The following is a 12,589-nucleotide window of genomic DNA, read 5'->3' as shown; positions in this document are numbered from 1 at the left end:
ATTTGTTAAACTTACTGTAAACCCCTACTGCCTAGAAAACAGCTATAAACTCACTTCATAGTTATTAGGAATAAATATGTTCAAACAGCATTTGTATTGTCTGACTGGCTTCTAAATCTACACATAGGATAAAAAGTTAAAATGTGTCCTTTCTAAACAGGAGTAAACCATGAATTCACTATCCAGGGATCTCATCATACCAACACATAAATGACTTTTTGTTTTTCATTTTAACATTAACTTTCTTTTTTATCTTAATTTTTTTATAATTTATCAGACTGCTTACCTGAACTAAAATGCCAACATATGGAATCAATTCTTTTTTGTAACTTGCAAAGAACAGCTCTGGATTGGTATTCCAGATCCCAAGCCATGTATCTTTTGTTTTCAATTTCTCTAAAAGGTACTTGCTCATAGCTTCATCTGCTTCTTCTGCCTATTGCACAAGACATATTTAAAATTAGTTCTCATACCATCAGTGTAACCATTTTTTTTCACCATAATACTTGGAGATCAATGAATTAACAGGATTTAAAAAGTTATGTTTACTCTTAACAACGCAACTAATAATATATCTTTGAATTTCAGTCTAGAGGCTACTGCAGCTGCTTCAAAAGTAAAATACTGTAGGGATTCTCTGCCTCTCCAGAAGCATTTTTTTCCTCAGACAGTCACAGACCCATGGAATGAACTACCAGGACTAGTGGTACAGAAGGAATTCAGAGAGGCATTCAAGTGGTTGTGGAATAAGTACGAATGGAAGGAGGGGAGAAATACTGTTAAATACACTAAAAAGGGAAGATTTAATAGGGTTATTGTCTCCTTCCACCTTTCAGCAAATGTTATACAATTTAGTATTTTCATCTGCTGACTGGATAACTCCAAATGAGTGTAAACCCAAAAAAGTTGTGTACCTACTATAACACACCTGTTTTGTCAGTTTTCCTTCAGTTCAACATGTGGGTCATCAAATACTACTCTGAAGGATGGCCATTCCAAGACTTGAACCTTGGTGATTAACCTCCTCTACCCATAACACCTCATTCCCTCTTATCTACCTCAGATAAATAGAGTTGCCCCTCCCACAGATATGAAATGAGAGAAATAAACACTCCAGGATCTTAACATAGGACTCCAAGTAGGAAGGGGGAAACACCCCAACAGTTCAGCCATGGACAGTTGAACCTAATGGAAATAGCATAACAATGGATTTGTGTTGTCCAAGTACATACCTTTCATATCCAATGTTCTTTTCTGTTCAGGTTCAACTTGGGAAACAGTCCCTAGCCATGTGTCATCCCACTGAGACCCTAGGATAGAATGATGGAACCAAAAGAGGCCCCAGATGTTGACTACACACCCAATTTGTAATGGGACACAAACATAAGAGTACTAACCCAAACAGCAGCAGAACAAAAGTCATCAATAGAACCTCTGGAGAAAAAGCCTGTAGAAGTAGCCACTGTTTTTGTAAAATGGCCTTTAGGTTTTGATGGTAAGGACACTGCATTTCCTTTGGGTATAATTTGAAAGTAGACAGACAGCCAACTTAGATAAGGTTGTTTTCAACACTGACTCGTCCAGCCTGGCCTTAGAAAAGGAAACAAAGTTGTTCCGACTTCCTGAAGGGTTTGGTCCTGTCCAAATAAAATCTGTTGTCTATAAACATCTAGACAATGTAGAAATATTCTCCTTTATTACAAAAATTTGAAAATGGGTTAATTAAATACACTGATTTAAGGCAGACTCTGAAGCCTCCTTAGGCAAGGAGAGTCCGTCGAAACCCTATCCCTATGGAAAATCAAATTAAAGATGCATGGAGGACAGTATACAATTCTAAAACTAGTCCAGCAGACATAACCAATCCAAGGAAAAAAGCTTTCCAAAATACTAACTTCAAGGAAAATGCCAGAACGCTCAAATGGAGGACCTAAACACATGAAGCATGAAAGGTAAATCTCAAGAAGGAACAGGATCCCAAATGGGAGGCTGCAATAAAACATACACCCCTTTGAAATTAATCACGAAGCATCTACTGGAGTACTGTGTCTGCCAATAAGGAAATTGAAAATGGCTGCCAACTGAACATCTGTTCAAATCTAAGGGAAAAATATGTTTGTGGCTTTCTGCTTTACCCGGTTAGGGGTCGCCACAGAGGAACTCCGGTCCACTAATCAATGGCAGTAGAATCAAAGGGAAAAATATAAAAACTAAAAACCGTACCATAAGCTGGTTGCATAAGTGTGCAAACCCTTAAACTAATACTTTCCTGAAGCACATTTTGATTTAATTACAACATTCAGTCTTCCTGATTACGCACCTGCCATCAATTAAAGAGACTCTGATTAAACCCAAATAAAGTTCAGCTGTCGTCATATGCCTTTTGACATTTATTCAGTTGCCTACTACAGCAAAAGCCATGGTTTGCAGAGACCTTACAAAGCATCAAAGGCATCTCAATGTTGAAAGGTATCAGTCAAGAGAAGGGTACAAAAAAAATTTCCACAGCATCACACAGTGAATACACTCATCAAAAAGTGGAGAAAATATGGGACAACAATAACATTGCAAAGCACTGCACATTCCTCCAAAATTGATGAAAGGACAAGACGAAAACTGGCGAAGAAGGCTAAGACATACAGCAACACTGAAAAAGCTGAAAGAATTTCAGACAAGTACTGGTTCTGTACTACATGTGAATCCACCGTATCCTCCATATGTCTGGGCTATGGGGTAGGGTTGCAATACAGAAGCCTTTTCTTACACAGAAAAACATCCAGGGCCAGCTAAAATGTGCAAAACATCAGGTCTCCCAAAAGCATGTCGGAAAATGCATTACGGTCTGATGAGACCAAGGGTGAACCTTATGGCCACAATTCCAAAATGAGAAGTTATGTACCTACCATAACGTTCCATGTTAGTTGTCTTCTCTCACCTTCTTTCTTGCTTGATGGGTTCGGAGCCGATCCTCGGCTCCGACTCGGCACTTTGCTAAGCTCGAGAGTCACTTCTACCAGCTCGAGGCAGCCCCATATCCCATGATGCAAGGTGGCAAGTACCCAGATCTCGTTTGGTACCTATAGGCAATAACACCTAGCACAAAAAACTTCCCAGAAGGAAAGAAAGGCAAAAAGCCTAAAGGATGGGCTATAAGGAAGACCAGACAACTAGCTGGTCTTAAGAAGCAAATCTTCCATATAGGGAGAAAAAGGTCTGTCCAGGCCAGGGGGCAGGAGGGAGGGTTGCAAGAAAGAAGGCGAGAGAAGACAACTAACATGGAACGTTATGGTAGGTACATAACTTCTCAATGTTAAGTTGTCAATCTCGCCTTCATTCTTGCTTGATGGGACCGCGTCCCTAGCACCTCTATCCTGGGTGGCTCAATGGAACAGACTCTTGAGAACTGTAGAGCCAAAACTGGCTCTATCCCTGGAGGCCAAATCCAATTTGTAATGAGAAACAAAGGTATGAGGAGTGGCCCAAGTGACTGCTGCACAGATAGTGTCTAATGGAAGTCTAGCCTGAAAAGCTGTGGAAGTGGCTAAGCTTCTGGTTGAATGCGCTTTTGGTTTTGAGCACAGCTGTTTTCCCCTGAGCTGATAGATTTCGGAGATGGTGGAAGAAAGCCATCTAGATAAGGTCACTTTGGAGACAGGAAGGCCTTTCTTATTTTCAGCATAAGAAAGAAAGAGCTGATCGGATTTCCTGAATTGTTTTGTTCTGTCCAAATAATATCTGAGTTTGCGGTGAACATCAAGATAATGTAATTTTTGTTCCGATCTGTTTGAGTAATTAGGGAAAAATACAGGGAGGTCAATAGATTGGTTCAAATTATTTTTCGATGCCACCTTAGGCAAAAAGGTTGGATTAGTTCTCAAGGATACCCTGTCTTTGTGGAAGACCAAATAAGGGGGACTAACAGAGAGAGCATGAAGTTCTGACACTCTCCTTGCCGAGGTAATAGCAACAAGGAAGAGTGTTTTCCATGAAAGAAACTTCAGGGAACATGAAACAGCTGGCTCGAAGGGAGGAAGAATTAAGGATGTCAGCACTAGATTTAGGTCCCATTGAGGACGACGACTCCGGACTGGAGGTTTAAGGAGAAAAATTCCTTTTAGAAAGGCTCTACAAAGCCTGTGGGACATAATGTTGTGATCTGCAAACCCGACATGAAAGTTCGAGATAGCAGCCAACTGAACTTTGACCGTGGAAGATGAAGAGCCCGAGTGAAAGATTTCCGCTAAGAAATCCAAAACTGCATGAACAGGGGCAGTAAAGGGATCTATATTTTTAGCTTTTGCCCAACAAGAGAAGCGTTTCCACTTGCAGGTATAAATCCTTCTAGTAGAGGATTTAAGGGAAGCCACTATGATATCCCTAACAGGATTAGAGATCATAGGAAGCCTGGCTAAGGAAGGAAGTGGAGCAACCAAGCTGTGAGGTTGAGAGAAGGAATAGACCGATGCAGCTGACCCGATTGGTGAATCAGAAGGTCTGGCACTGGGTCCAGATGCCACGGCTGCACCAATAGGTGACGATGGAGGAACTGAAACCAAATTTGTCGAGGCCAATAGGGAGCAATGAGAATCATTTTGGCTCTCAAAACAGTGGCTTGGGGCCAATCCTGGGTTAGAGCGTCTCTGGGGGGATGGCCTGGCAGTGGGGAGAGAGAAAAGAAGTCTGGGCATTTGCTGTTTTGGGGAGTAGCAAAAAGATCGCAACATGGGCGGCCCCATTCTAGAAAAATCTCCTCCACTATAGATTGTTTGAGAGACCACTCGTGAGGCATGAGAATAGCTCTGCTCAATCTGTCCGCTAGAATGTTGGTTTTCCCAGGGATATGCGTTGCTACCAGAAACCGATGAGAGGAGATCGCCCATTGCCAAAGTCTGAGAGCTTCTCGACACAAGGGGTAGGACTTGGTTCCACCCTGTTTGTTGATATACCATACTACAGACATGTTGTCTGTGTGAACTGCAATTGTTCCCAAAGGAAGAAAGTCGTTGAGGGCTTGCAACGTTAAAAGCACTGCTCTCATCTCTAGGACATTTATGTGCAGGTGGTATTCTAACGGTTGCCACGTCCCATGAACCATCCTGCCCTGATAATGACCCCCCCACCCGATCAGGGAGGCGTCCGTAGTGACTGTGGCTACTGGGGCCGGGGATACAAAGGGTCTGCCTTGATGAATCTGGGGAGAAGAAATCCACCATGATAGATGATTCTTGCAAATTTGTGTCACCAGTATTTGGTGACGCAAGGGAAGTTGTTGGTAAGACCACTGGGTGAACAACATCCATTGAAGAAGACGCATGTAGAAGCGGGCCAAGGGAAGAAGGGTAATGGCCGCAGCCATGAGGCCCAACACCTTCAGAACCATTCTGGCTTGCACCTTTTTGCTGGCAAGGATGATCCGCACGTGACTTTGGATATCTGAGATTCTTTGGTCTGTGAGGGTTGCTGACATCCGAACAGTGTTTAAGTTTGCGCCAATGAAAGTAATAGACTGGCAGGGCAATAAGGAGGATTTTTCGTAGTTGATCGAAATTCCTAATTGAGTGCAGAGATTTAGGGTGCAATCCCTGGCTTGGAGAAGTTGATGCCTGGTGGTGGCTGAAAGAAGCCAGTCGTCGAGATACGGAAACACCTGGAATCCTTGACGTCTCAGGTGAGCAGTGACCACTGCCATACATTTGGTGAACACTCTGGGGGCTGTAGTGAGACCAAAGGGCAGGGCTCTGAATTGAAAATGACTGGACCCCAGCCGAAAGCGGAGAAACCTTCTGGAGCGTCTGTGAATTTTATGTGATAGTACGCGTCCTGAAGGTCTATTGAGCACATCCAGTTGTCCTTGTCTAGATAGGGCAAAATTGATTGAAGTGTGACCATTCGAAATCTTCTCTCTCACAGACTTGAGTCTGCTGAGATCCAATATTGGTCTCCAGTCTCCCGTCTTTTTGGGGACCAAAAAGAATCTTGAATAGATTCCGGGCTCTGAATGGTCTGTTGTAACTGGCTGAATGGCCCTTTTTTGTAGAAGCTTTGATACTTCTAACTTTGCTATTTCCCTTAGACCGGGTGGCACATCTGGAAGGGAATTTTTGTGAGTGAAAGGACTTTCCTCGAAAGGAATCTTGTAACCCTCGGATATGATCGACTGTACCCATCTGTCTTGAGAGAGGGAACGCCAGGCTTCTGGGTACAGCGATAATCTTCCCCCGACTGCCTCCAAGGATGGACAGCCGGGCAACATCTCAGGGATGCTGGAAGGGCTTGTCAGAGAGGCTCTCTGCTTCCCTGGTTTTGTGAACCCCCTCTGCCGCTAGAGCGGCGTCTGTTATTATTACCCCCTCTGCCTCTAGGGGTAAACTGACCACGTGCGTCTGGCGTGACTCCCTGGGATTTACGGAACCACATTTTCCCGCCCTTCTGACCTTTGGGGTAAGGTCTAGAGGAGGTAGAAAAACGGACCCCTACGGCAGAAAGAGTCTTGCCGTCCTGCTCACACCTGGTCAATGTATCCTTAACTTGACGGCCAAACAATGCTGACCCATCAAAGGGAGAATTCGTGAAGGACGCCTTAAAGGGACCTGCAAAATTACAGAGCCGCATCCAGGATTGACGTCTAAGAGCCACTCCTGTACCCGCGGCTCTACTCGCTCCATCTGCTGCATACGAGATCAGTCGCATGGAGGAGTTAGCAATAGAATTAAGGATTCCTAGCCGAGAAGCAATTTTTTCTTGAGCCCCTGCAGCCGTAGGATCCTGCACTACTTCACCTAGTTCTTTAAGGATGTCCCTTTGGAGTCTGGTGAAGTGACATAAATAGTTCAGCGAACGCATGGCAAAGGTCGCTGAGGAGAACATCCGCTTACCATACCTATCCATGGTCCTAGAATCCTTAGGAGGATGGACTGGTACGGAAGGATCTGCAAGTTCCTTTTAGTGGCGGCCACCACCATGGCATCAACAGGGACACCTTTTGTAAGGAATTGCTTTTCAGAAGGGGCTGTAATAAATTTAGGCGGCCTCCTAGGAACTGGCTCTACAGAATCAGGAGCAGCCCAAGCCTTTCGAGCAATAACCTCCATAAGGGGGTCGAAAGGTGGAGACACCCAGGAGGTGGAGGGTCGAGATCCAAACACCTCTAGGTATACCGACTCATCCTCGGAGGGATTTATGGAGGGCCAGTTTCCCCTCTGTTTTAGGAGTTCTAGGATGTCTGAAAAGGAGACATCCTCAGAGGGGGATCTTGGGGATCCCTCCGACTCATCTAAGTCGGTATCTGAAGTGATAGACTCAGGGGAGTCCAGGTGTTTCCTCTTACAAGTCCTCTTGCGCGGAGGATCTCCTGACTGGTCAGGAGAATCCTCGGAAGAGGGGGTTCTTCCCAGTGGGGAAACCTGAGGCGGTGGATCTCTAGGTCCGGGAGCAAGAGAGATGGAAGAGATATCGACAGGCACTGTAGAGGGAGGAGCTAAGGGAATAGACTGCTGACTGAGCCCAGTGGCCAGCACACACCATCACCTCGAAGGCCCCCCTCCCAGGGAGATCAGAGAGAACCCGTTCCAAAGAAACTGGGACTCCCGGGCCCACCGAAAGGGAAGGCTCCGAGGCAGATGTCGGAGCAGAGCTCACCAAGGCCGAAGCTCCAAGGGGAAGAGCGGGGTCAGACAAGGGTCCGATGCCACTCACCCCCTCGGAGGAGACCAGGGAAGCCCGACCACCGAAACCCTCCAAGGAAGGTCTCGAGGAGGAGATAAGAGTAGATGCTGAAGGTGCAGAAGGAGGGGGTATCTGCCCCTCAGCCATAGCCGTAACTATTCCCGTAGACTCCAGCTCCAAACTCTGTTGTAGAGTCGAAGGAGGAACTTGAAGGGGGTGTGGACTAATAGTCTGTTGAGACGGACTATGAAGCTTCTGGGCCAGTGCCTGTGATTTTAATAATCTGCTTACCACCCTCTCTAAATCATGGTCAGATAACCTGGACGACCTAGATGATCGGCTCCGATGGCTCCGTTCTGAAAGAAGAGGTGAGGCCAGAGCCGACAGAATCGGTTCCAAAGAGGGGGACCTGGACTTCTTCCTCGAAGGAACCATCGGAGCCGACAAACCCACTGATCCAGTCGGAGCCGACAACTTTTCGGCTCCGAGAGAAGATCTAGATGCATCGGCTCCAGCCGGAGCCGATGCAGGCATCGAAATAGCGGTGTCGGAGCCGGTCGGCACCAAAGTGACCATAGAAGTATCGGCACCGTTAGCCATCGGTGCCGAAGGTTTAGCCAAAGTAGGATCGGCTCCAGCCGGAGCCAATCTCGACTCCGAAAAAGTCGGAGCCAAGGCCGAAGGCTATGGTACAGAAGCCTGGGCCTTAGTCTTCGAAGGCTTTCCCGGAGCCGATTTGGCCGGGGAGCCCTCCGGTTTAAGGAGTCCCCTTAAAATGAGCTTGTTTCTCCTTTCCTGCAGGACTCTCTGGCTAAAAGAGTGACATATTGCACAGGAGTCCTGCAGGTGGAGAGGTCCCAGGCAGTATAAACAAGAAGTGTGACCGTCTGTCAGAGACATCTACTGACAGCACGAGTCACACTTCTTAAAGCCTGAGACCCTCTGCTCTTTGGACATAGTGGATACAGAAAACAGTACACACACAGTCCCAATCAAACAATTACCTGCAAATACCATAGGCTACTACACTATAAACTACCAAAATCAAAAACAAAGAAAATAATTGAAGCTTTCCAAAAACTTAAACTAGAAAAATATGCTATATTACTCCTTCTACTACAAGATGGCGACATACACCCCAATCCAGGCCCACAAGATAATAAAACCACAACACATAGAAGTCATACCAAACCCTTCTCTCCCTCTTCCTCCAAACCCACTAACCTACTATCCATAGCCCATCTTAATATACGTAGCATCTGTAACAAAATTAGTCAACTCCATGCCCTACTAGAAATACATAACTTTGATATCTTATGCTTATCAGAAACCTGGCTAAAGCCTTCAATTAAAGACATTGAGATTACCCCACCTGGTTATAACATTGTAAGACTTGATCGCTCCACCAGGAAAGGTGGAGGTTTAGCAATTATATATAGAACTAACCTAAAGCTTACTCTTCTTGACCTTACCCTCTCCCAAAACAATAATGCTGAAATAATTTGCTCCAAAATACAAATCAACAATAGTAAAGCAATAAACGTCATTTGTACATATATCCCCCCAGGAAATAACATCCCTACTCTAGAACACACTCTAGAACAAATCTCTAATAAACTTCCTCAAGAAACACTCTTTCTTGGGGACTTTAACATTGATTGGAAATCATGTAGCAATATTAATCCTACTTCCCATATAAACCTTTATGGTTTTAAACAACTCATTAATAGTCCTACCAGAATAAATAAAAAAAGCAAAAAAGAAACCATCTTGGACTGGATCCTTACTAACTCCCCCCTGCAAAACTACCAAACTTGCATCCTTCCAGATGACATTAGCGATCACTCCCTCACCTATGTCACTAGAGCTAAAACTAACCCAAACATTCCTACCACTCACAGAACACTATACTCCAAAAAAAAAATTATTCCTGAACAGTTTCAAACAGAACTTTCACAATATAACTGGACCCCTCTAAAACACCTCACACTCAACAAGGCTGTTGAATACTTCAATTCAGCATTTCTTGCAATCCTAAAACAACATGCCCCAAGTCACACTATTAGAACAAAGACAAAGACAGCACCCTGGCTAACCTCTAATACTAAGCATAAAATTATTCTCAGAAATAAATCTTGGAATAAATGGCGTTCCTCTAGAAAGCCAACAGACCATCAAACCTTTAGAGAGCTCAGAAACAGTACCAAAAAAGCCATCCTAACAGATAAAAAGAATTTTTACTTCGAACTGCAGCAATCCACCAAAAAAGAACCAAAAAAATTCTGGTCTACTATTAACAATCTAATTACCCCAGGCAAATTAGTTACACCCAATCCACAGGACTCAGACCCCGAAGATCCCACTTTAATAGCCAATAATTTCAATACTTTCTTTACTACTTCCATACAAAGTCTAGCTAACCACCTATCTCCTGATACTTCTCAACTGCTCTTAAGTAGCTTCAATGACTCTCTTCCTCTCCTTCAACTACAACCTATACCCACCTCTTATATACAATCTCTACTACACAAACTTAAACCCACTACCCCCTCAGCAGACAAGCTTCCTGCAAGTAGCAGCTAAAGCTATTGCCTATCCTGTCTCTATCCTAATAAACAGATCCATAAAAGAAAGTACTTTCCCAGCAATCTGGAAAATATCATACATCATACCCTTACACAAAGGAGGTAAATCTAATGACCTTTCTAACTTTCGCCCTATCGCACTATTATCTCCTCTGGCCAAAATTATGGAAAAATGTATACACAAACAACTACTTAACCATCTCCTCCTTAACAACCTATTAGCCGACACTCAACATGGATTTAGGCCTTCACATAGTACTACCACTGCACTACTTTCTTTCACCAACACTATCAACTGTAACCGTAACAACAACAAACTAACCTCTTCTCTTTTCCTAGACCGGTCAAAAGCCTTCGATATGGTAAACCATACACTTCTTCTCCACATACTTAAATCCCTTGCCTTGGATAACTCTTCTATAACCTGACTTTCATCATATCTTGAAGACCGACATCAAGCAGTACTCTGGAAAAATTCTCTATCTACTCTACTACCTATCTCTTTAGGAGTACCACAGGGATCTATACTAGGCCCACTTTTATTCTCCATCTTTATTAATGATCTCCAATCATCTATCCAAAACACTACCTGCATACAATATGCAGATGATTCCACAATAATTTGTACAGCTTCCTCTCAAACAGAACTCCAATCCCTTACACAAGCAACCTTTTCAACCGTTGAACAATGGTTCTCAAAAAGATGTCTTCTCCTCAACCCCAAGAAAACAAAACTATTACTTTTTTCACCTACACACAAATCTACTCAACTAAATTTTACTATCACTGCAAGTGACAACTCCCACATCTCCCCTGACTTCACTACAAAACTGCTTTGTGTTACTATTGATAATAATCTTAGCTTTGATCATCACATTAATAACACAATAAAAGCAGTTAATAAAAAGATTGGGTCACTATACAGAATCAAACCCTTCCTTACACCTGAAGCACGGACTACCTTAGCACAATCACATCTTATCTCTACCCTTCTGTATGCTTCCTCTATCTACACTAATCTCTCTAAAGGTAACCTTAGGAAACGGTCTACATCTTACCACAACATAGCTCGATTTGCCACTGCATCTCAATATAGAACTCACCATTGCCTAAACTTAAAACAATTACACTGGCTGGAACTTCCCAACAAGATTATCTATCTACAACTCTTAGTAGCACATAAAATTTTATATCAACCCTCAAAAACACCAGCTCTTAGCGACCTCTTGACTCCCTATAATAATTTAAAACAACTACGCTCCTCCCAAAAGCTACAAGTTAATATTACCAGAATTTTAAACTCTGCAGGGAACTGCCTTTTCTCCAACTCAGTTGGCAAAATATGAATAACCTTCCCTTACATATCTCCTCTATAGCCACTTTTCCTTTCTTTAAGAAACAACTTCTTTCACATCTGAACAATTTCTGGCTCTGCTCTTGTACCAATCCAGACTAACCTACTTTCATCTTTAAACTATATTTTATTTATTTAACACTCCAATCTTTCTCTCTAATCTCAAATAACTTTATGATTCTATTGTTGCTACTGATGTGAAAAAAAAAAAAAAAAAAATTTATTTGCTTGTTTTTACTACATAACTAGTATTACATAGTTGGTATTTGTTCTTTGTTAGATTTGCATAACCTGACCTGAACTAATATCCTTGTATTTTTGCTCTTTGTCTATATCATAAGTGATTATTTTACATGTATTTCTATAACCATGCTTTAATCTGAGGAGCTTTTCTCCCCGGGCCTCCACTGAAAATGGACAACGATCCAGTTGGACTAGCCCGGTCAACAAATGTAAAATAAAATAAATAATAAAATAAAAATTAAAATTAAGTATAACCAGTAAAAAGTCACACACGCACACACACACGCACACACACACACACACCCTGACCGGGGGGGGGGGGGGGGAGGCCTGACTAAAAAAATTAAGGAGGAAGAATAAATTTAGTCAAAAAAGGGCTTACAATTAACTAAAAATGAAAGATTTCTAAGAAAAAATACTTTTTAACTGAAAAGGGGCAAATAGTTTAAATTTAAACACTTAACAGGAGCTGGTAAAAGGAGGACCTCATCAGCGAAGCGACAAACGAGATCTGGGTACTTGCCGCCTTGCATCATGGGATATGGGGCTGCCTCGAGCTGGTAGAAGTGACTCTCGACCTTAGCAAAGTGCCGAGTTGCTCCGAACCCACCAAGCAAGAATGAAGGCGAGATTGACAACTTAACATAGTTTGTTTCGCACAAAAAAACTTCCCAAAACCAAAAGAATATCATCCCCACGGTGAAGCATAGTGGTCGCAGTATTGTGCTGTAGGGCTTTAGTC

General features: G+C 43.2%; 1 protein-coding gene across 1 annotated transcript in view; it reads right to left on the bottom strand.

Annotated features, from left to right (window-relative positions):
* Window positions 1-12,589, bottom strand: part of LOC122814136 (testicular spindle-associated protein SHCBP1L-like) — a 647,719-nt gene that overhangs the window by 146,084 nt on the left and 489,046 nt on the right. Inside the window, exon 2 of the mRNA XM_044086749.1 lies at window positions 287-436. Coding sequence (XP_043942684.1) covers window positions 287-436 — 150 coding nt within the window. The remainder of the gene's footprint in view (window positions 1-286; window positions 437-12,589) is intronic.

Source organism: Protopterus annectens, chromosome 10.part0 (assembly GCF_019279795.1).
Source record: "Protopterus annectens isolate FY-2018-M chromosome 10.part0, PAN1.0, whole genome shotgun sequence".
NCBI classification, from domain to species: domain Eukaryota; kingdom Metazoa; phylum Chordata; order Ceratodontiformes; family Protopteridae; genus Protopterus; species Protopterus annectens.
This window is presented reverse-complemented; position numbering and strand designations above follow the sequence as displayed.